Raw genomic sequence first — 24,822 nt, 5'->3', positions numbered from 1 at the left:
AGGAAAGGCTTAAAAAAAAATCACTTTTAGTCTGGATATCTGGATTTGTTGGGAACACTGATGCTCTAAAATATATATTTTATTAGACCACAGTGCATTGGTACCCAAAGGAAGAAAATGTTATTTGTTTAAGTGTGTCTGTGATGAGCACAGTTCTAGCATTTCAGAAGTCTACGTACTGCATACTGAAAATAGGCTTTTTGCCAAATGGGAATTGAAACGCATATACGTATTACACTATTTGCCTTAGAAGAAATTAATTTTCAGCTAGAAGCAGACAGGATTATTTAATATTTATCTTCAGCTGCAGGAAGATGAATCTATTATTTTATACATTTATTTTGTTATTTTATATGTGGCGTTCATCCAGATTTCCCTATAGGAGGTGCTGGTGTACTCTTGTCTATCCCACATCAAGGTTAAAGAGTGTCCAGGTGTTGGGTTTCTGCTGCTCGTGCTGGTGAGCACCAGCACAGACCATCGTTTGCCTCGTGACCAGGGAAACGATGCTGAGCTTTATCACAAGGGTGTGCGCGTGTGTGTATCCGAGAAGTGCAGGGAGAACTGGGAAGGGAGGCGATTCTTTTCCCCAGTTGCTTTCAAAGTTAATAATATTGGGAAGTTCAAACATCTACAGCGTTAAAATTAAGCAAAGAAAATGGAACGACGTTGTATGTCAAAGTTGAGTGATATAGTGCCACTGAGAATGGGCTGGAGTGTATAAAGTTACAGTATCACGAAGTACCATGTAGCTGGGGACTGTTAAATATCAATGGAGCATTACCCTGCACTGTCAGCAAACTCCAGTCTGGCCAGAGTGAGAGATGCTAAAATGTCATTTCATGGACCGCATTATGTGCTGCTTACAATGGATATTTCGTCCATGGTTTATTACGTTTTTGATAAATTGTTACTTCCTGGACAAAAATTTGGTTAGCCTATCTCTAGTGTCATTTAAATGTCCTTAAGGAACTGATTTTTGCCCCAAAGAATCATTTAATGGCAGTCTGTAGCCATGTGGTACTAATTTAAATTACTGTAGCAATGGCAAGTCTCCTTCCTGAAATTAATAAATGCAATTTATAAGGAATGTTAAGTAACAACTAACAGCTTAATGCTTAGTGAATTTCAGCCAAACTGATTAAATAATTCAAGTAAATTTGTAGAGTTCCCAAAGAAGCGGATAGTACCACAAGTGCGATGTTGTCCGGATGGAGGAGTTGGTAATTCCGGGGCTTGGCCGGACATCCAGCACGTCTGTTCTGGTAGAAAATATAACGGGGACTTGTGTAGAATTTGTGCTAGGAGTCAATTCGGAATTGCCGAAAGGAAGACGTATGGGAGACTCCTGAATCCAGCGCAGTGATACTTACCTAGAGTGGAGGAGGGCGTCAGGTTTGGGATTCAGTCTCTCTGCTTGCAATCATGGGATTTGGAAGACATTTTTCTTTGTTTCTTTTATACCCCAAGGATTAACTTCATCATCCAGCTTTTGTATGTTCATCCAGCAAAGCAGCTTTTAGGTTTTTCCCTGGTTACAGCGTGACTCCCAGTTTGTCTGCCTCAGTTTTCCACCCAGCGCTTTCCATACCGCATGGACGGCGGCGTCACGAGCAGCAGCAACTGGAGTTTTAAAGAATAATGTGGGATTTTAGTGTTGGAGATTTTGCAGATCCTCTGTTCAGGAAGTTGCAGAAAACTATATTCTATTATGAATATTACCTTCATTTCCTGCTGGATTCCACGGGGCCGAGTCCTGCGCGTTGGGGAATTGTGTTTCTCAGTTGTCTGAGCCGTAGCACGCAAGTTATCCCGAGTCGTCGCTGTTTTTCCGAGGGAGAACAAGATGCTGTTTCCTGTTGGGCTGCGCCTGTTTCAAGGCAAGTTGCAGAAATTGTTCCTTGGGTTTGTCTTATGTATATCTGGTGACTGAGATGCAAAACCCAAGAGCTGTTGGTGCCTTTGCCTTTCGGTGCGTTCGTTTGACTAAGAGGTTCCAGGCTGCCAGAGTTACGTTAGGATCAATAATGTGCATCGTGTTTTAATGTGCTCAACATATATGTGTCATGCTTTCCATGCCATGTTGAGGAGTTAGTAAAGTAAGTGAGAAGGAAAAGCAGAAAACTTGCGAGTCACAGGGTTGTTTAGTCAGATTTTTTTGCTGCCAGACCCACTTCTCTGTTTTACAAATAGAATATAGGAAGAGTTAGAAATACCAGTGAAAAAAACCCCACGAAATATTTAAGGTTGCAGGATTTAATAATAGAAATCTTCAGCATGACTCTTGGGGCACATGGTGCGTGCTGTTATCCGTTCCAAATAAAACTAATAATCGTGGCTCTGGTAATGCTTCAAAATACACCGTTTTTTGACAATTTACACAATCTGCTATTGCTGAGATGTTTAAAGGGTTTTAAAACCAAATAGAACTATATATTGAATTTGGATATCTTTCCAAAAACCTTTCCTGCAATTAAATCATTTGTTATGTGACTTCCATAGACCAATATTATGTTATCAATGGAGTGCATCTCATGCTGCAGACTTAAACCCAAAGCCCTACAGCCCTTCAGTTTACGATAAAACTGAGTGGCCAAAACATAATTAATCATCAAATATTGGTTATTTATATTAGCTACTCATAAAATATTGGCAATTTCATATTTACTTTTTAAAGACATTTTACAGGAAGTTCATGTCATTCACTTAAAATACAGAAACTCAGGTAAATTTTTTAGGAAGTGGCAAATCCATACACCATCATATGTCTTAAAATACTGAGACATGAGGATGGGATTAGTGCATTTTTCTGGATGTTTGGAGACATTTCAAGAGATACATAGGGTCTTCTCTCTGATTTTTGACTCTGGTACAACAGACTGAGGAAGGGAGCAAAGTCTCTTAGGAGATGCTGCTACTTGTCTCTAAGCCCGGCTGACTCGTAGCTGTGATTTCCCACTTTGGCTATTTCAGACTTGAAATCATCTTCCCATCCCTGCATAACTGACACTGACCGGGGCCTTCAAAATAGTGGACTTGGTACTTAATGTTGTCATTCTGGCGAAACATAAACCCTGAGAGAGAGAAAGGTGTTGTTAGAATACCCTTTTTGAGGAAAGGAGAGGTTCTTTGTCAATAGGGTCATGAAAAATCCTAAAAAGGAAAACAAACAAACTAATATATATATAAAGGGCAAGCAAAAATACAGGAAGGAAGAGAAACTGTTCAGCTGACATCTCACTGCAAAATCAGAGTCAATGTATTTTGCATATGGTTATAGAAATAATTTTGGGGGTGCTAGCCAAAGGAATGTCTTTTATGGCATTGACATGCGACATTTTTTATTCCTTTTTAATAATGCCATAGAAACAAAATAAAAAATTATCTTTTAGAGCGGCTGAGATGTTTGTTCTACCCAAAATGAAATGGATTTAATTCTCGATGTATTCCTTTTCTTTTGGTTTGACACGAACATACTCGGGAATAAAATGGAAATATTTCATTATAATAAACACACAAAAATAAAATGTTTAGACTTTTTTCAATTAAAAAACACTAACAAACCTCCAGCCAAAAGTTCAGGAAAATTGTGAATCATTGAGATCAAATTCAGAGCAGTTTTGATTTTGATAGAATTTTTTTATACCTTTTATAGTCTTCTTGTGAAATCACTGCATTCAACACACTTGCATGACGTCAGTAATTTCCAGAGAAACTACTGGATATATTTTATCAGTTATTTTTCTTTTGACAGTTGCAGGAATTTTAACTAATGATTGGAGCTTTGGCCTTTGCCAGCAGAAGGCGCGAAGGGCCCCGCTGAGCTCAGCGCGAGGTGCTGCACGTGGCAATGGGACATTTGCACATGCGACATCTCGCGCTGAAGTGAATTTTTGTGGTGAACAGAGATTTAAATCACCAAATGGAGCAAGCCGCTCTGTAGCGGATCAGTCATATCCATGCGGTTGCACAGGAGGGTGCAGGAGGAGCCCACTGTCTGCTCAAATCAAATGGCGTTCCCAACCAGATTGTAGCTCATTATCTTTACTTCCCCTGATAATAAACTTTGCAATGAGGTGGTAATAAACCTGACCTTAAAAGCTCCGTGATGTTTCTCTAGGCCCACCTTAGAACGTGTTTTTGCGGAGGCTCTGGGCTGTGGTGCCACCGGCGTCCCACACTGGGATGTAGAACTAAGGCTGAGCTACAAAACTAAAATCCTAAATTAAACATAGGTTCTGGGGAATTAGCATGCCTCCCTGAATTGCCTCTGAAAACAACTTCTTCCAGCCTACATTATATTCTGCTTACTGCTTTTCTGCATGATGGGCCTAATTTTTCATCAGTGTGTATCCATCCTGTGATGAGTACAAGTACCTCATCTAATTATGCAATCTAATATTGAGAAGGAGTTCGGAAAATATGTATTTCTGAGTTATTTGACCACAAGGGACGCAGGAGATTTAAGAACTTGAAGAATCCATGTTTTTAATGCCAATGTGAGTGTATTATCGCTGAATGACTGTGAGCTGTGTCCTGAAAGGCTTTGTTTCCATCCGTTTCCATATGTCAGAGGCAAAGGTAATGCACATTCATTTGATAGCTATCACAAATGGGTTTCATTGCTGTATTTATTGAAGTTCGCAGTAAAATAGTGCATAAGAAGTTTCATGGTCAAGATGCCCATGGACAATGTTCCCCAAACGCTGGAGTGCACACATTGGGCAGATTTAGAACAATATTGTTTCTTAATTTGTGCAATCTTGAAGTCGTGATTTCTTGTATTCCCCACCCCGATGCTCAGACTCTTTTCAAGGGTGATGAAATACACAATTTTGCTTTTACTTGCCATTCTTCAAGACATTTGCAATGTATTAATTGTTTTTAAAAGGTGTGTTTTTCCTGTGCCCTTTCAGTTTGTCCATTGTTACAGGCAAAGAGGGTGTGAGGGGGAAAGCGTTAAGACAGTTTTGGCTGGGGAGGTAACAGGCAACAGAACTGATTCCTAAGGCTTCACAGAATATACTTTAAAAATAAATATATATACCACTCCTCCCACTTTCCTCCAAAAATCTAAAGAGCTTGAAACACTCTTTGTGGAGGTAACCAACAGTTTGACAGCACGGCCAGGCTTATGCTTATTGAGGCAAAATTCTCTTTCTTGTCTGTTTTAATTTGTTTTGCTTTTTGTTTTTACTGTGGGCAGAAGTCAGAGCGTTGTTTGAATGCGTCTGGGGGGCAACTGAGACTCTTCCATCCTTCGGGATTTACTTAGTACAGCATAACTTTTACAATAGAAACGTTGTAGTGATTCCATGGTACAGCTTGATTCGCCGCAATTAACAAAGGATGCTGCAATCAAGTGTAATTGGTGATGTCCCTTTGTTGCACTGGAATGAATTTTATTCTGTGGAAAATGGAGAATTTCAACCTTTGCACTTGACAAATTGTCACTTTCTCTATGCGTTGGTGTTGGAGTTACGGCCTCGCGAGCAGCAAAATGTCTCTTTCTGCCAGGTGTGTGTTAAATTAGTGTATGGACATGGAGACTTTATTTTGTCCCTGAATTATCTGCAGGACTGTCAGATGCTACCCGAGTGCTCAAAGTGTAAGTAGTGACAAGAAGGATTTTCTTTTTTCCCCAAGAAAATAGAGTAAAAATGAAAGCGCTTCAAAGCCAATGGCTTCCTAGAGTAGCCCAGCCTGCGTGGTTTGGTGGTTTCTTCCTCAGGAACGCATCTTCCTGCACAAGTGTGATGTAATGAATGTGTTATTTGATATTTTGATGGCTACGTGGGTAGTTGCGCAATCCCTAGAAAGCTGAAACTGGATCAGTGTTTTGAGGCATTTGATTTTTAGCGCTGCAGCCTGGCAATGAAGAACTCAACCCGGGCTGAGGAAAAGCAAAGCCACTGTTGCAAAAAGTGCATATTATTGGAAAAAATTTACTGCAAAGAGGAGTGATATGAATAGAAAACATACACACTAGCCTGCTGCATGCTAGCAGGTCTTTTCTGGGCTCCTAAATGTTAACTGGATAGTAATGTAAGTTATTACACTCATTAAATTAGGCCACAAACAAGTCAACAATGATTCAGCAAAATGGTTTTGTTTGTATAGTGCAAGGAAGTCTGATAGATATCCAGTCAAACATTTATGGCTAAATGGATGAAGATTTTAACATTACAGCCTAATAAAAACCCCATACTGTGTGATTAAATAAGAGGGAAAGCAGTAAAAAAGAGAAAGCGTAATGACGGTAACATGTAGGTCAGTTACAATTTAATTGTCATTGCACTTCATTGCTAACATATCAATTCTCTGCTGCTTAGCTGAGCAGAAAACAACAACTTAGCGTGTACAGTGGGCCCGGGCGCTCGGCAAAGCCCCATTTCCATCACCTGCTCTCGGCTCTTCCCTCAGCGCCGAGTCCTCTGCTTTAACGGGATCGTCTTGCTGGAAGCTCCTGCTGGTCGGGTCCTCCCTGCACTCGCTGCGTCGCTCATCACTAAATTTGCTTCACACTCCGCATAGATGCTAAAATTAGGTTGTTTGCATTACAACTTCCGATGCTCCCGCAACAAGAAACACCTGCTTGCAGATTTATATTGTTTTATTTAATGGTTTAAAATAAAGATAGCTTTACAGTGGCAATACCCTGATGTACTATATTGGAAGAGCACAACGGCTGATCATTTTTCTTACTTACCCAATATATACTGCATCTCCTTGCCATATAAGGTGTAGCTTCATTAACATCAATTGCAGCTTTAGAAACTCCATGGAACTATTTATTCCTGCCAACTTTTTCTACCATTTTATATTTCATGGTACTAAGGAAAGCTGAGCTGAGGGGAAATCTCTGTATATTTTTGCGTTGTTTTTGTTGTTGGTTTGGTTTTCGTTTGGGTTTTTTGTTGTTGTTTTATTTGGGTTTTTCTTGGTCTTTTTGTTTGTTTTTAATCTGGATAATTCAAAGAGACCTCGAAGGGACATTTGCACCTTTTAAAATGTCAGCTCTAAAGCATTGTCTGTGTAGCACGCTTACACTGATCTATAGTAAAGACTTAACAGAGTACATAACCAAACTATTCATTCAGGTGCCTAAGGTGACTTTTTTAGAGAGTAGAAAGCAGTTCCCGTTGGGATGGGAAGAAAAGTAAATGTGTGGGGAGCAGCCTGGCAACACCCAAAGAACGTCAGGACAGAGCTGGAAACAATATCTAGGAGATCATTCATTCAAAAGCATCGAATCCAAACACTGGGAATATTGTTGACTCTCTCTTCCCCTCAACATCAAGGGGGGAATTTTTGTGATAAACTGGTGGTGCTGGGCAAAGCCTTGGAGCTGCAATATAGCGAGCTCGTCCCCTCCAAATCTTGAAGATTTATCTGCTTCTCTGAAACAGTTGAAACACCAAATGAAAAACTGAGACCTGAAAACTAAGGGCATATTAACTTGCTGCCAGAATAGGAAACGTGGACACTTCTGTACTCTAATGGTGAAAAATCATTTTCCCTTCTGCTGTTTCATGTATTAAACTTCAGCGGCACAATACAGTTCATTTAATTATGGGTCTTGTGGACAAGTTCAGCTGAGTTTTGGAACCACCAACTTCCCAGCCAGAAGATCACACACTGCTAAAAATTCTTACTATTTTTAAAAATTTGTGTTTATTTTGAGAAAAATCACCTTTAACTTGGCAAGTAGTCCTAAGAAAATTCATGAGAACTCAGTGCCAATACCTGATGATTGTTGTGACACTAGGAAAGTTTGTGAAGTAGGGAAGTCTGTATTTCTACATCTTTTCCAGATGAGCCAGCTGTGCTCTGACTGCAGGTTGGGCACAGTCTCACTATAAAGCAGACCCATATTAATAGAATGTAGAATTTGCCAGTTTGTCATCTTTGTAGGTTCTGCTGTCAACAGTAGCTCCAAATGCTGGAATTCAGTGCGTCTGTCTCCATAGATGGTGGGTTTATGTAGTATGTGATGGAGATGTACCCTTTTGTTTTTTTAAAACCAAAAACCAACAGGCTTTTCCTAAGGAAAACCTCCGGTTTATCATGGAGTTGCAGGGGCCGGGGCTGATGAAACAGTCAATCTGCCGTTGACGGGGATGTATCACTATAATTTTCTTTTGTTGTTGTCCAAACTTTTTAATCGCTTTTAACCTGTCTAGAAATGTTACCCAAATTAATATCTGTAATTCCAAAATGAAGGGAGAATGAGACTGTAGACTTGGGGCTTGTTCCAAAATTCGTGAATCAATGGAGATTCTGCCAGTAACTCAAACTGGTGCTAAACCAGTTTACCTCCAGAAGGGCATACCTGATATCAGTGTCTTTATGGCAAACATCTTGCTGGGCTCTATTCCCAAATCTCTTACAAGCTGCTGGTGCGAGCGGGTACAACCGGACACTTCTTTGTTGAACCTGTAAATAGCCGATTTATTCAGGCCATCTTTGGGCAGACACAGGTTTCTGCAGGATGGGAAACTGCACATCAGATGTACTTGACACAAGTACCCGTTATCCTTGTGGTCCTTGGGAGCCCTGGGACTGATGCTTCTGGACATGCTGTCTCCCCTCAAATAGGGTTACGGTCCCTTTGCTCTCGTCTTTAAGAGCAGGATCAGCTTTCATAGGTAATAGGCCTCTCCCTGTGAAATAATTTAACGGCGAGCGCTCTCCTCTGTGCACCGCAGAGCTCCGGAGGTTTCTGCCTTCCGGCAGCAGAGTGTCCTACAGCTCCCCGGGGTGCAATGTGTCTGCAGCCCGAGCCCCGCTCGGCGTGACCAGCACCTAATAGGCACCGCCGAGCCCCACTGCGATAGTGCGTATTAGCGGCTTTAGAGTAAACGGCTTGCAAAAATCAGCCTAGATAAAATACCCAGATGTTTATGGTCAAAAGGTGTATTGGGAGGCAGTGAGGCAGCAAAGGCCTATTTGGAGTTTGTGTTTCAAGGCTTAACAAGATTAACGTCTGTATGTACAAGTCTGTAAGGGCCCAACTGAATACTGTTCTTTCCATACCTGGGGTTTTTTTGGCTAGTTAAAAGATAGGTTTTGTTTTCTTCTCAGCGATGTGAAACAGGTGCAGTTTGGGCTCCATTTCTCAAAAAACTGGAAGCATGGCAAAGGGAATAACGTTGGAAGAAAGGTGCATTTGGTTCCCTTTCTGGAACACGACACAACTGCAACACAACTGTGCCACAAACGCTTCCAGATTTACCCAATATTCTCTGGTTTCTTAACAATGTTATCCTTGTGATGGGAAACAAACCCGTTGCCCAGTTATACAATGACTACAATTACGGATGAGAAGAAAATCCGGCAACAGCCAAAGAGATTCCACGTTCTTTTTTTCCCTGAGCTTTTGGTGCTACGGTGGTGCTTGAGATGTACAGGAATGAAAGGAATGGAGCTGTAGTTGAGTAAAAGAATAAAAAATAAAATAAAATAAAATAAAATAAAATAAAATAAAATAAAATAAAATAAAATAAAATAAAATAAAATAAAATAAACACACAGAGCTGGAGGACACCAGCCCTGCTCTGCAGTGGTGCAGCAGGTTCTGGTTTCTCAGAAGTCCCCTCTTGACTCTGGTCACCGAGTAGCGTCTGTAATAGTCTAACTCCCTTTGAGCATGGGATCATTCCATCCCGCTTTCTCACCCAGCACAGAAACATGTAGCACAACCTTTGGGCTTTGGGGGGCAGCGAAGGGTGAATTCTGGGGAAATAAAGTCCTGCTCATACTGGTGAAAGGGTCCATCCTAATATTTTCCCTTTCTTAGCTACTTGATTTTCAATTCATGTATCAATTTTTTTTTAATTTTTTGCTTACTTGCTGGCAATGTTTTTTTGCACTTTGTAATTTTATCTCCTGCTAAGTTAAGGAATGGCCATAAACATCTTTATATCCGGCAGCACAGAACACCAGGTCTGTGATATACTGTGTATTCCCCAAGGTTTGGCCGTTTTGTTTTCCTTATAGTCCCCTGTGCTTTTGTTGGGGTTGAGAGATGTGTCCTGCGTTTGCCACCCAGTCTGCACGTAGGGCCTGTGCTTCTTTAGCCGCTGTGGTTGATGCTATTCCCTACCTTGTGACATAATTTTAGGTGGCTTATTAGACTTATGATTGATGACAGCCAAAAGAGGATATACAGCTACTCACTGACATTCATGCTTGCCTTTTAAATATCATATGATATAGCTTCAGATCTCTATTTTACACCCAAGTGCTTTAAGCCCCACATTAGCGCATCTCTTCCTCCAAATTAACATACTCCTTTAAATGCACTAATAATTCAGTGGTGGGTTTTTAAACAAATTCTGCATTATTTACCCTTTTATCTTCGTACATTGCTTGCTTCTCAGTCAAACATTAACAGTCCTCTCCACTAGAACTGAATTGTAAGTGTTCCCCGTGCCATTATGTCAGACCCCAGCTATTTGGTTTTCTCTGTGTTTTTTTTTTTCCTCCTTATTAAATTATGTTTACCTGAATACATCAGGTTCATTTCACCTAGGCAGGATGTCCCATTAAGCATGACAAGGAGAAGGTTGTGAGATTAATGCCCTTCTTGAGCCTGAATTAGTGTGTCAGCATCTTTTCAGCCCTGGGCCCGGAGAACATCGGAATCGTGCCATAATGGACCTTAGCCTTTAACTGAACTGCTCGGATATTATTCCTATAACAAGACTACTTTTAAAGAGGCTCATTATTGGCTTCATTAGATATGTTACTTGCATCAGTGGCTGTAGTTACTCGTATAATATGGAAGAGGTTAACATAGCGTATTTTTTATGTATTATATGGCATATAGCTTGAAGTAGCCAAAAGGTTTATGGCGATGTAATTGGTAGTTAGTGTGAAATTTGTAAGACAAATAGACAATACCTAGGGTAACCCCTATAATCCTCTCCTTTCAGTTTTTTACAGCCACCAAAGGGCCTCATTAAAACAGCAGTCAGCACCTTAGTGAAAAGATACAGTGCTTATAGTGCCCAAATGTGACAGAAAATCTGCATTTTGTAAATCTGACACCTTTGATAGATTATACAGTGTGAAGCCATTGCTTCTAAGCATTATGATAACGCTTAAGGTTCTCTTCTGAATCCAACCGTGCTATATTCACTGGATATAACAATGTGAAAAAGAGCTGGTTGAATAAAATAAAGCATGTGAGATGGAGAGGAGCCTTTTTTCCTTTGATACAAAGCTCATCTCATGCAACGGGACTAACAGCCATGGTTGATATCCCCGGCTCCGCTGCTTCTGAGGGATATGGGCGTATAAATATTGGCAAAATAGCTGTTTAATATACAGACGCAAAAAGAAACTCTGCCTACATTAACCAGGTTATATGGCTGCTGGAATGGAAGCCTGTGCAGAGCAATGATGGTATTAAGATTTCTTTTTTCCTGTTTTAGGGGCTAAATTCTGCCCTCACTTTAACTTGTGTAAACCCAAGTGGATTCCAGAGCCTTGACTGACTCCTGTTGTCACTCGGAGTCCTGTAAATCTGGTATAATGCACTGGCTTACACGGAATTAAATGGGCAGGCGTAACGAAAACGAGCATCTGACCCAACAAGTTTATTATTCTTTCAGCTCGTTTGTAACAACAGTGAACCAAAAATGAACTGCGTACCGTAGGCTTTGAGCGCTGTGGCGGGTGTAGAAAGCTCGGTTCTTGATAAGTACGCCGTGAGCTTTAGTTAGATATGTTAGTTACTTAAAAACGTATTTGGGAGAGTGAACTGAGCAAACACGAGTTGCCACAGTTGATTAGTTGCAACTATTTGCTCTACTCGCAAAAGGCGACCTCAAACAGCCAGGGGTCCAAAGGAGTAATTATCGTCTTCCCCTCCATTTCAGAGATGGGCTCAAGCATTTGGAGCTGCAAAAATTTTAAGAACTTGCCAAAAATAAAATGAAAACTATCACTTAGCTCCCATCGCCTCCTTTGCAGCAGAGGAGGGTCTGGGTTTTGTTGCTCTGGGGGATGGAATGTAGGTTATGATGTTTGCTTGGGCTCCAAACGTGACAGCTGTTTACCTCTTCATCTGGTAATTGAAAGATTTCCTTTTAAATGAGAGCTGCCGCAGACAAAGAGCGGAGTAGAAGTCGCATTCTGTTCCCTGGGAAAAACACAGCGCTGATAATTCTGAAAGAGGTATTTCCAGCTTAGTCCTTTGATCATTTCTGAAAATGTGCCGCTGTGTGTTGCTAAAATAGGAATGCAAACAAAAAAAAGGGGAGGGGTGAGATATGTGAAACCCTTTTATTCCCTTTTGCGTCAGGATTTGTTCCTGGTGGAACAGGAACAATTTACCTTTGTGGTAAATGGCTGGTGAAGGTGCAGGATCGGGCCCTGCAGCAACAAGGACTGAAGCGCTCACTGTAAAGGAAGTTTCAGTTTGATTTCTGGAAAAACAAACAAACACCAAAGCTCAGAAGCGAACCAGAAAAGAATTTCTGTGAGCAAGAATTTTCACAACTTGGATTTTAAGTTAAAATAACAAAACAAACACCAAACAAGTGCAGGTCATGGATGTATTTCAATCCAGTAGCAAAAAGGGAAATGACTGGAGTTAGACGGAGGATGAACTTGTGGCCGTATCTAACATGAGACACTTCAACCTTTCCTTAGAGACTGAGAATTTTAAAATCAGTGACAATATTGGAATTAATTTTCTAGGGCCCTTTTACATAAAAAAGTCTTTGACTACATTATATTGACCCATGAGGTTGTTTTCTCCAGTAACCTGATTCAGGTGGCACATGTTTCTATTTCATTGCTGTTTTCCCAGGACTTTTATCACAACTACTCCTCTTTTTGTAAGCACAGAGTTAAAACTGTAGAAGTGTTTAAGTTTTCTCTTCCCATGATGTTGTGGAGGACGAGCTCGTTGTGTCTTCTGCTGCACCTTTCAGGTGTCAGCACCAAAGAAGTCACTCCCTTTTAATTACATTCCTCGTTTCCAAGTTGTTCCAAATTTTTTGTATTTTCCCAAGGAATATAGATATTAAAATGCATCCCTGGAGAGCAACAAAATGTTCTCTCTCGTTCAGTATTTGGCAATCAGGAGGCTGGATGGAGGCTCAGGACGGCAACCAGGGGGTTGCTGGGCCTCCTTTCTCACCTGGGGACTTCCTCTCTATCCAATCACTGTTTAATTATAAAACCGAGCATCGTATTTGTTTAAAAATTAATATTTAGATTCCAAAAAATCCTTGCGAGTTGCTGTTGCTGATCTAGAGCACAAGGCAAGCCTATGGACCTGTGTTTCTTGTGGAGGACAGTGCTGCGAAACCTGAAGGGCCTGATTTAATCCTGCACGGAGCAGCGCATTCAAATTGTCTCAGTCTGTGTGTACCGGGAGTGGTTCAATCTTAAGCAGCAAAACAGGGCCTTGCTGGGCTGGGAGTAATACTGAAATCCGGACCAGCAAAAACCCTTTCAAATGAACTTTTTCCTGAAGTCCAGGTTTTGATCAATGCAGTTGCTCGCACTGCCAAACGAGCATTTATGGGTATCATGTCTGGGGTTTTTAATTCAGTGGATTATTCACATCTGTTAGGTGAGAATTAGAGAGTGCTGAAATAATGTATTCTTGTGGTTTAGATCTATCACTGCCAAGGGCTACTGAATAGTAAGTATCAACATCTGTGTTACTTCTTCTTTGAGTTTTCTGATTAAATGTGTCTAAACATTTCAGCTTCTACTGGAAATAAAAATAAAAGTAGTTTGAAGCCAGTTTGATGTAGGATTGCAGCGAAACATACTAACAGCAAGCATTAGTTAGGGGACTGCGTGTGCAATTAGCCCTAAATAACATTAACCTAGTGTTGTGATTTGTATTATTGAAAGGACATCAGGCTCCTGAAACCGTAAATAAATAAGTAAATATAAATAAAGGTACCTGTATTTTGACAGTGATGTTCCACCTCTCGTTCCCTGCATACACAAAAATCATTCAAATGCCTTTTCTTTCCCTGACAAAAATATTCATTAAAAACATTTCACTGTGCTGCCTTTTAATACAGCGCGGGCATTCAACCTGCGCGGGAAGCTCCCGGACCCACACAAATACTGTGTAATTATCTGGTGGCTCCCCGCTGGCTGCTGCATATTCCAGGCACAAAGTGAGCAGCACATTTCTAGAGCCTGACTTCTGTCTTCATTGTCCCTGCTTGGAATATGAAGCTCCACTTCATTATAGCAGACCTGATCAAACTTGATAGATTTAGCCATTATTCTTGACTGTGTCAACTTTCTACGGCTTTTTTTTATTCTATTTTTTTTCCCTTGGACTCTTTTGTTTTGCCACCCAGGGAATGCATCTTATTTCTAGGCGCTCTGCCTTTCTCTTTTGCTCTGTCTCTCCATCCCCCCACCCCCAAACAAACCAAGGTTTCAGCACATAAAGCTACTTGTGCATCATGTGATTCAAGGAAAATAAGGCTTGCAATTTTTTCTCAATTGTCCTTTATGGTTTTTATTGACTATTTTTTTTTTCAGTTTGTTTCTATGAAAAAAAAATTATACTGCAATATTGACACACAATACAGAAAAGCTTTGAAAATCCTTATTTTCTGTTAGTGGTACAATAAATTTAGCATTGCGAGGATTTTTTGTCTGTTTTATGACAACTTTCAAGTAGCACTTCAGGGTTCATATTTTCAAGGATGATTCAGACAAATGTATCTTATCAGATTTTATAAATCATTACTTGGTTTATTTAACCTAGAGACACATCACCACATTTTCTTTGCAAAAAGCATTAGATCATTCTTTGGGCAAATACAGATGTTAATACAACTGGTTTACCATAACAGATTGCTTTGTAGTTTTGGAGAGTTGCTATGCAACAATAGAGAAGTACGGTGCAGCTCGAACTGGTTTTCAAAGTGCTGGGTAAAAACCCAGCGTTTTCACCATTAACCTTCCCAGATCCCTTGAATTGCCACAAAAGGAGTTAACCGAGAGGTGAGAAATTTGCTCCCGAATTTCTAAGACTTACAGGGTCAACCCATCTTTACCATTAGTAACAAACACAGTGATTAAGCTTTTCAAGCTTTACATTTGATCTATAGATTTGTCATATCGGCACGTGCATTTCACAGGCATAATAAATGTGGCGAAGCACTTTGCAACTAATTTTGCTTATTAAATAGCAATTACAAATTGTTAAAACTTTAGAAAGAGGTTAGGCTTCTTCCCTTTTGTTTCTCTTTTGGTTGCAGATTAAAAGGGAAAGGATATCTTATAATTTCCAACAAGTTTACTGCAAGATCCTTAGTGAGGTATATTGTTTAGCAGCATTTAAATACTGTTAGGAATTGGTGTGAGTTAAATTTAGTGTTATGCTTTTTAAATTAAAAAATCATTATTTTTTAGAGTGGCATTTTCAGTCTCACCAAAAGCTTCTCGGCATCTTAAAATGTAAATTGCAGAGAAGCAACACAAAGGATAAAGAGAAGATTTTGAAGGCAATCACAGTGATCACTTAATTCAGTCTCTGCATATCCACTTGGCATAAGGTAATTAGAGTGCCACATTGCTGTAAAGACAGAAAGCTTAGGGTACCATTCTGACTCACCCAGACGATAATACATGATTAGAAGTCAGTGACAGATCACAACTGCTGAATGACCCACCAAGGTCTTATCAAGGGCAAATCGCATAATTAGCATGCACTTGGCTGGCAGAGGAGTACGGTGCTATTGTTCTGGCACAATCAAATTAGCCCAGCCAATGAGGTCACTGTTCCGTGACCTTAAAGGCATTTTGTGTTTTATTTTGCTACCGCAGAACAGGATTAAAAAAAAAGGAAAAAATAAAACCAGAGCACCCCGTGTTAAACTGAGCTGAAGTTCTTGTGGACACTGCAAATATCCGTTGCAAAGGCGTTTTTGGAAGGCGCTCTGCAGGGCAGAAAGGAGTCGCTGCTGCAGGGTGACCCCGGGGACACGGCTGTGCCGGAGCAGCCAGCGAGGCCAGGAACGCGTTTGCCCTCAATGCATCCGCAGCATCCCCCGTGAACCGGGGGAGGGGGAGCCTTCATGCAAACACAGAACCTTCCCTTCGTTATGATAATTAGCACAATTATCTTGATTCGCTCATTTTATCTGTATTTTCCCCAAGGTTTGGCCGTTTTACTTGTCTCCTACCACTCCTCCTCCATAGGGCTCTCAGCTGAGAGCACGAGTGGTTGGGGACGGTCCCACCAACCAGCCTCAGGCGTGTCCTCGGCTTTGTTCTCTAAACGGGAATATGGCTTTGAATTGATCTGCACACTTGTTGATATGCACCGTATATAGGAAAGCCACTGTAACTTTCAGGAAAAGTGAGAACGTAGCTTTTATCTGTATTCTCTTCCATTAGCCTGCACGTATCTGGGCTGCATATCCCAACCTCTCCTGCATAACTGGATCAAAAAGGTCTATAACAAATAGTCTCTGTCATGGCTGGGCCTCTGTCATTGCTTGTCTTTACTACTTTTTTATTTTAAGGCTGGGTTAAGATAGGAGCTCTAAAATGTTTATGTTTCATGAATTTAAAGAAGAGCTTTCATGTTGAGTCAAAAGGGAAATGAAAGCACAACATTCAAATAGTTCCCTTTCGTATCAAGGGTTCAGTCCAGGGCCTTTTTCAGCTACGAGAGGTGGTAGGTGTGTTTGTGCGTGACGGGCTCTTCCGAGCCATCCTCCTCACTCCTCCTGCATCCCTGCAGGCATCCGTACTGGCGGGGACATCACAACAACCACTAGTGATGGTCCAAACCAAGAGCTGCCACCTTGGAGTTTAACACAGAAGAGGTCGCCAAGATAGGATCTACTACTTGCAACATTTCTTTTCTGTTCTAATTAGTAATTGTGGAGAGAAAAGCAAGCAATAAAGGCTAAACTGATGCATGTTTGCATAATGTATTTCCAGTGTCTTCCTGGGCATGAAAGCTCACCTTTGAGCCAGTAATTCTGGATACGAGTTGGCTTCCTATGTACCACGTCTGTTTATGCAGCTGGTTTGCAGTGGTCACAGCCTTGTACAACAGCTTTGTGATCCTTCCCTCTGCCCAATACATTTTTATTGATAAACAAACCAAGGTTCTTTACTGTCTTGTGGTTTGTAGATAAAATGCAAGAATTTATTAGAGGAAGGAATTCAAATTAAAGATCAGTGATTCAGGGTCTTCCCTAAGAATTAATTCCGACAATACCTTCCATTTATTGTGAATACTTCGGCTGAGTCTGCAAAGTGTGTGCCATTGAAACTTTTCCTTGTCTGGCAGAAAGCTTATTTCTAAAGGTCTTGTTGATTGTGCAAATACAGGAACATTTTCTTTCCTTGAGAATTAATATTGACTGTGTATAGAGCGACAGCAGTACTCCATCTATCCACGAAATCATATAAACATATATAATTACTCTGAGAATCTAATCTATTTCTGCATACTTAGTCCATGTGATAACTTTTGTTTCACTGCATAAAATGATAAATTATATACAAAGAAGCAATTATGGTGGTTCTTGAATGAGAAAGAGCCAGAAATATACACTTTGCAATATAGACCTACTTTTCCTAAAAGGCATTTATTTCTCCAATTTTAAAAACGTTTGTGTTTGTATATGGATGAGTGTCGGTGTGTGGATGTTTACTTGTCTGTTTAGCAATAAAATGAAAAACTGTGTCTTTGTATATACTGCATGTGTAGTTGTATGTATAAGCATATAATAATTCATAGTCCCATAAGCTCTTGGTGGACATTCCTGTCTCAGTCATTCAGCCCCCACCATGAAAGTCCCCTAACAAACAGGATTAAAATTCACTCCTTTCAACCATCCTAGGCATTTATTCCTTCCTTTTCATTGAGCTACATTTGTCTGATTTAACAAGATAAGATTTGAGTGCTGATGCAGCCCGTTGTTAATGCAGCCGCCGCATCCTCCATCCCATCGACACTGTGCATCAGAGGGATGCATAAATCAGGTATTCAAAAAAAATTAGATATGCAGCACACCAGTTTTATAGTCCCAGCCTCAGAAATTGAAATGGCCCAGATTAATGTATTATATCTTACACACTGTCCGAGTGAATCAACTTTAATATATTGAACAGATTCGCAGAACAAGACTTTGTTATCTAAGGAGCACTCGGAAGAAGGAATTGACCTGAGGATTTGATTTGGTTCAGGTAGTTCATGTTGTACAGCAGCATTTGAATAGTTTCACATAAAAATAAAATTTGTATCAGAAATATTTCACATCATTCTGGGCTGGTTCATATTGAAGCTCTGCGGTGGGGCAATAGTACAGAAACAATGTCCAGCAAAAAGATGATTTTAACCTTTGCTTCAGACATGTCAAAACAATATAATGTAATTTTAATGCAAACTGCTGTTTCACAGCAGAGGCGCTTCCATACACGGACTTTAACTAGTTTAGATTTATACCGAAAATGAAAAGCCCATTGAATTTCACGTGTGATGGAAACACCACAATTTACTCCAGTCTGCTCCCGGCGCGGATGTTCTGTTGGAAGCCGCGCAGGGAGGCGGCTTTGCTGGATTCTCTATTGACAACCCATAGAACACCTACACCTGCATCAGGAAGGACAGAGGAATGTTGAGGTGTGAGTAGGGGGGCGTCCCTGCTTTTATTTGGAATTACCATTACTATTGGGGCAGAGTTTGCATGGCCATTTGTCTATTGCAAATAGAACAAAGACCCGATTGAGGAAGATGAGGCATCGCGAGGTGTCGGAGGTGTGTGGTGAAGCGTGTTTGTAGAGACGTTTCTTCTGCTTATTCCTTTCTCTGAATTACCTAGTTACTGGGTAATTTGCTAGTAGTTAACAGCAGGTGTATTGTTCAGTGAGTGGCTTTGTAGCTCCTCTTAGTTTTTCCCTTCTATAGAGAAAAGCCAATGGGTTTTACTGGGCAAAGAGTCACCTTGTGCTAAAACAGGAGGAAATGGGCTGGGTCCACTTGTGTGTGGGGATGGATGTGAAGGGCAATGACAGCTTAGCACTTCTGTGCCTCTTTCAATATCCAGTGACTAGAAAGTGCTTACACCTGTAATTGTGTTGTGCTAATTAGCACTGAGAAGAAATTCCATATTCTCAGTGTCCAGTAGGTACCTTGAAGGGCACTGGGCAGATTTGCTGGGCATTTGCACTCCTTGAGATGCAAAAAAATGCCAAATAGCATTTTAAATGATGTAGACATCTAACTCTACTTGACATCAGTAGGAGTTGGGTGCTTTTCAGACATCTGGTGCCTCTAAAATATGGCCAGGGAGGGCTGGAGTCTTTTAAGCCTGCCCTTTTCGAGCATTTTATGTCAACCTGTTTGTGCTGTTTACAAGATAGATGTTTAAACAGATAAGCGGAGACTGTGTCAGATCTCATGCCCTTATAGAATGGCAGAGCCTATAGAAAACTTGCCGGGTTTTAACTTTGTCCTGAAGACACAATCCAGCCTGAATTAATTTCCCAGTCTTTATTTATCTTATTTTCTATAGCAAATGTTATAATTTATAAAGAAAGAAGCTGTAATAACTGTGTTGTCTCTTTTAACTCGATGGCGGTGTGAGAAACCAGGGCAGGCTCATTTTCTTTTTGAACATCCAACACCCGTCCAGCCCACCCCCTGCTCTCGCCCCAGCCACTTTGTGTGAATTACGGGTCTGTCTTCGTTAGGCCTGGTCAAACTTTGTCTGTCTATGCTGATATAAATGAAAGAGAAATATTATTATCAAATTAGCATTTATTGTGTGCTGCCAGAAACGATGATTTTTCAAGAAAACCTCAGGGTCAGGCAGCCCTGAAGAGAAATCTTGGTTTATCAGCAAATTCGCCATCCTCTTGTATATAAATAATCACGTGTAATTAACATTAAAGGTGCACAGGAATCCAAAGCTAAACTGTTGTCATTTCAAGATATGTTTCTATTTATCCTTCACTTGGGAAGACCTGAATCTTTTGCTCAGTGTGTTGTTCTTGAGTATTGAGACCTGTGCAAATGATTCCTTTTCAGCAAATGCTGTAAATGTTGTGGTTCTTTGGTGAGCAGGGAGTTGTGGAATTCAGTGCTTTGCTGAGCTGATGGCTGAATTGTCCTGGATTTTGCTAAGCAAAGCTCTCTGTCCTCCAAAGAGGAGATGTCTTTAAAACTTTTCTTCCTTTTTGTTAATTCACACAGAAATCAGAAATAATAAATCTTAGGGAAAAAAAATCATACTATAAACCTGTAAATCAGTATGAGTGGAAATATCCAATAGAATTCATGCCACTGTTAAACCATTCAGACAATTAGGAGAACATTTTAAAACCAAGTCACAGTTATTCCGATGCATTAAGTATAACTCTTTAATGTTGCAGAGTCTGTGTCTTCCATCTGTTCCATCAATTAAACCGTACGTTGATCTATGAAGTTATTAGCATCAGCCAAAGTTCCAAATAGATCTGTTTTGCCATGAAGGAAATCCTACATTTAGCAGGAACAATCATGTAATTTCTATTACAGACCTCCAAAAAATAATTTTTCATATTTCTAGACACTTCTCCTTTGATACAAAATCAGATTTGAACATTCTTGTCAGTTATTAGGAGATCTTAGAGGCTTAACTCTGTGTAACCGAGGGGGTTCTGGCTCTGGCGCTTTCCGTTCAGCCTCGAGGAGCTGCTGGTGATGCAGAGACAGTCGCTGGGTGTTCTGAACCATAAACCCACCGGAGCTTTGTTCATTCGCTTGTGGAAGGGTAGAAAATGTAGTGAAGAGGTGAATTATGTTCTTCCAGATGGGCTTTGCTCAGCTGATGGGCAACCTTTCTCCTGCAAAATGAAGCTCCTACCTGGTTTCTCGTTTAATTACGATTTGGGAATGCTACAGCTAGTAAGACTTACAAATAAGAAACGTGTGGATGAGAAGATGCAGTAAAGCAGAGTTAGAGGTGGCAGCAGTTTGCTGTTGTCCATTTCGCTCTCTAGGGCTCTTGTCAGTGCAGATACATCCTCTGAGTTTTAGGGACTGAGGATGGTTATGACAATAGACAGATCTCCGGCTGCAGGTAACGGAGGAGTTATTGGTGCTGGCACACTCTTAGAAATTTCCTTTTGACAATAGGCTTGATCTCTTTATAATATATTGAACTTTAACTGGGTGACTTTCATCCAGACACCTGCTTCTTCCCAGGGCTCGGAAAGTGAAGGAGTTGCTGCAAGCGTAGGGAAAGGCACGCGGATAATCATATGGCAACTGTCCCTTTCAGGGTTGTCAAATAAGATGGGTGACAAGGTTATCTTTGTTGGATCAGAAAGCAGAAATATCTTGACAAGAAAGAGCATCGCAGTGCTTTGAGAACTCCGCAACAGGAAGAAGCAGAAGCGTTGCCAAATAGCCCTTTTCATGCTGGAGTGAATAAGTTGTCCCTTTTTCTTATTAAATACCTTTCCAAGTTGAGGCTCTCTAAGTCTTTCAGGGTGAGCTTGTCCTTAGCCATGCTTTTATCTCGGCAAGGTGTTTGTGCTTGACACACATAGAATATCATTAAATGGCTCTATGAGTCAATTTTTCAAGCCACATTGTCTGTGTCTTTCTGTACAGACTTGGAGATTTTTGTGCAAAGTTAGCTTGTGCGCCTATTTGGATATTAGATTCCTGGAATCCTATGCTCTCTACTTACTGTTGGAGAACACCCCCTTTCTCTTTTCTTGTTGAATTCTTCTCAAACACGATGGGTTTCCAAAGGTTTTAGTCCCAAAGCAATCTAACTGGTCAGGGATTCAGCTGCCTGTCCAATCATCCTTGTTCTGTTGGAAAACTTGCACCAGTTCCTGGGCAATTTCGAGCACCCCCAGTTTCCAGCACATTACAAGCTGGGGGAAGTATGTCTTAATATCTGTGATTACTGCAAATAGTAAACCTGATGTCACTTTCTTGGCTTTCATTCTCCGGGATGACGTAGGGAGTCAAGAGTTCTCATTAGTTGTGGATAGCTTTGATTTACAGCAATATGACAAATCTATATTACCAAAGGTAAGCACCTTGTAAAGTAACGTTCTGTATATATGACCGAGTTCTCACGCTACTTATCACTTTCACGTTTTGGATTGGAATCAAACCTCTTCTCTTACCCCAGAGACCGACAGGTAGAAACAGGGACAGAAACACGGAGGGTTAGGAAACAAACAAAAAAAATCAAAATGAAAACAATAGTAACAGGTTAGAATTAAACAATCATTTTCAAAATTGCTTATATGCAACACATATGGCAATTAAAAGTGTCTTTGTATTATAGATTGAATATTTATCAACTCTTTGATATACCAAGTAAATTGTAGTTCAGATGATTCTTGTTTGTTGAGTATGGGTGCTTGTATAGACGTGTACGTCTGAACTTCTTAAATTTCATCTTCTTTTAGAAGAAGCGTCTGTGAGCAGATGACGGTGTTTGAGAGGCAGCTGGACATTGACGAGGTACGATCTTTACCCACGTTGCCCTTTTCTTCAAGAAATAACCTTCCTTGCAGTGTTGCCCTGTTTTCTTTCTCCATTTCATTCCCAGCACTTTACATGTCCACATCATCCAAAATACTGCATTTGCCTCATGGTGCCCTTTCTTTTTCTCCTTATATATATATATTTGTTTTAATTATTATTTTTATTTTATTTATATTTTTTCTGTGCTGGGGCAGTATTTCTGCATTGTGCCTGCCTCGGTTCCCACACACTGTAATCGCTACTAGTTCCTTTTAACAACGAGATCCACAGAACTGAGATTCTATTGCAGTTTGCCTTGCATAGTCAGATTTTATTTGAATATAGAGTTTGAAGTATTTCCTTAAAAAAAATATGAATGCCTGTAAGACTCAAACACCGACCACAAAACAGGACGGAGCAGGGAGAAAAATGTGCATGTTCCATTTCAACTTTTACACTTTCTCTTCTTCGCAATTACGTGTAACATGTGTGGAATGATATTCTGGACCGAAAAGCTTGTGTAATTTATTCCATGCCTACTGTGATTTTTTTTAATCTGTACTTTTAATTTCGTATACAGAACTTTATCAATCTATCTTGAAAAGCACCCCAGTAGAAAAATCCAAACCTCTTCCTTATCAAGCCTTAATTCTTAGGTTCTTTATGACATTTTAATAGAGGAGATAATTCAATTAATCCATTTTTAAAAAGTAAAAGAGTGTGCCTAGGGTGTATACAATGCCAAAACATCTGGCTCTGAGATTTTGCAGTGATTTCTGCAGTGCTTCTGAAGGGTATGAGAGGCAGAGGTGCTTACACAACCAGACCTGGTCCAACTCACATCATCCTCATTTATTCTTGTCCTTTTTGGACGTTTTCACCGAACCTGGTGGTGACGTTTCAGGGGAATCAGTAAGGTGGATTTTATACTGATTTAAAACCTGAATGAACTGGAAGGGAAACAACACAGAAGACAAGTTTTTTTGTCTGGAGGACATGATTTTTCAAGGTTCCGGAAAAAATAGTGCAGGATTCTCACCCAGCTGTCATCAAAGGATAATAAATAATAAGTGCGGTAAAGATCACCTCTCCATGCTTTAGGTAATTTACAGAGCTACCCAGCACCACAGTGTATCAGATCACTTCTGGCTTTCCTAGGAATAAGTGATTTTGCCAGATCAGAAAGTTTGCGGTGGGTATTTCCAAGGGATGTTACACAAAAGGTATTAACCCTTAATGAAGTAGAGTGTGTGTGTGATGTTAATTTTCTTACAGCATTTTTCAGAATGAGGAGAGTTGTGCTTCAGTATTCGATCTATTTGGAATATATTGAATTTAGAGGCATAATTTAAATCTTTATACGTGCTATTGTTCCTTATTGGAGAGAAAAAATACTCCTTTCCTCAACATACAGCGATTTGAAAAAATAACATCATATTCCAAAGCAGTGTATCATTTTCCATCTTTTCAGCAGTGATGAGGTATGAGTTTAAGCAAAAAGAATGTGGAAAGAATGGTGATATGTCCAAGAAAATCATGACATTAATAATGTAGAATACGATCAAAAGAATACAAATACCATAAAATACGTACACCGGTGATTGGATTGGTGTGAGTGAAGTGAATATTTCAAGTCTTCCTATTTGCATGTCCTGTCACTTCATGTTCAGAGATTGTGACAGTAAATAAAGCTGCAGTAAAATTTAATACGAATGTAAATCTGGATATGGTAGCCTTGCGGTGATTGTGAAAAGCAAAGTTTTTAAGATAGTGCTTTCCAAATGAACACTTCTAACCACAGAGATGATTTTGGTGCACATTCTAGATTTTCATTAAGGGCCAGCCACACAATACACTCAGTCTAGTAAAGACTGGTAGTAATCTTGAAACCCAGAAGTGGCAGAAATGTAAAGTTTAGTGCCGGTAGGGACTGGAAGAGAGTTTTCCATCAAGTGTTAATGATAAACCTGCTGCATGTGAAAACGGCAAAAGGACGGTGCCTCTTTAACAGGGACTACTATTGGTGCTCCGTGGAGCTTTGCAGTATTAGTAAAGCAGCATGAAAGAGTTGATTTTCATTTTATGTTGTGCTTGTGAGGCATTAACATGATGTTCTTACACTTGTAAATGAATACAGCTCTTGCCTAATCTGTCATTTTAATGCCTTATAGATTTTATTTCACTCTGTGTTGTACCAGATTCTCAATAATAATAATCAACTGCTTTGTTGTTCTCTTGCAGAAATTAAATTTCGGTAGTGAGTGTGCAACTAATAAAAGATGTTGCTTGAGGAAACAAAAAATAAATATGATGAATCATAAAAGTTG

General features: G+C 40.1%; 1 protein-coding gene across 11 annotated transcripts in view; it reads left to right on the top strand.

Annotated features, from left to right (window-relative positions):
• LOC110362494 (uncharacterized) overlaps positions 1–24,822 on the top strand; it is a 480,683-nt gene that overhangs the window by 251,927 nt on the left and 203,934 nt on the right. For all 11 annotated transcript variants that reach the window (XM_065059403.1, XM_065059406.1, XM_065059405.1 and 8 more), the window contains one exon: positions 22,438–22,492. In XM_065059403.1, coding sequence (XP_064915475.1) covers positions 22,438–22,492 — 55 coding nt within the window. The remainder of the gene's footprint in view (positions 1–22,437; positions 22,493–24,822) is intronic.

Source organism: Columba livia, chromosome 3 (assembly GCF_036013475.1).
Source record: "Columba livia isolate bColLiv1 breed racing homer chromosome 3, bColLiv1.pat.W.v2, whole genome shotgun sequence".
Taxonomy (NCBI): domain Eukaryota; kingdom Metazoa; phylum Chordata; class Aves; order Columbiformes; family Columbidae; genus Columba; species Columba livia.
The sequence above is the reverse complement of the archived record's forward strand: the minus strand, read 5'-3'. Positions and strand labels throughout refer to the sequence as shown.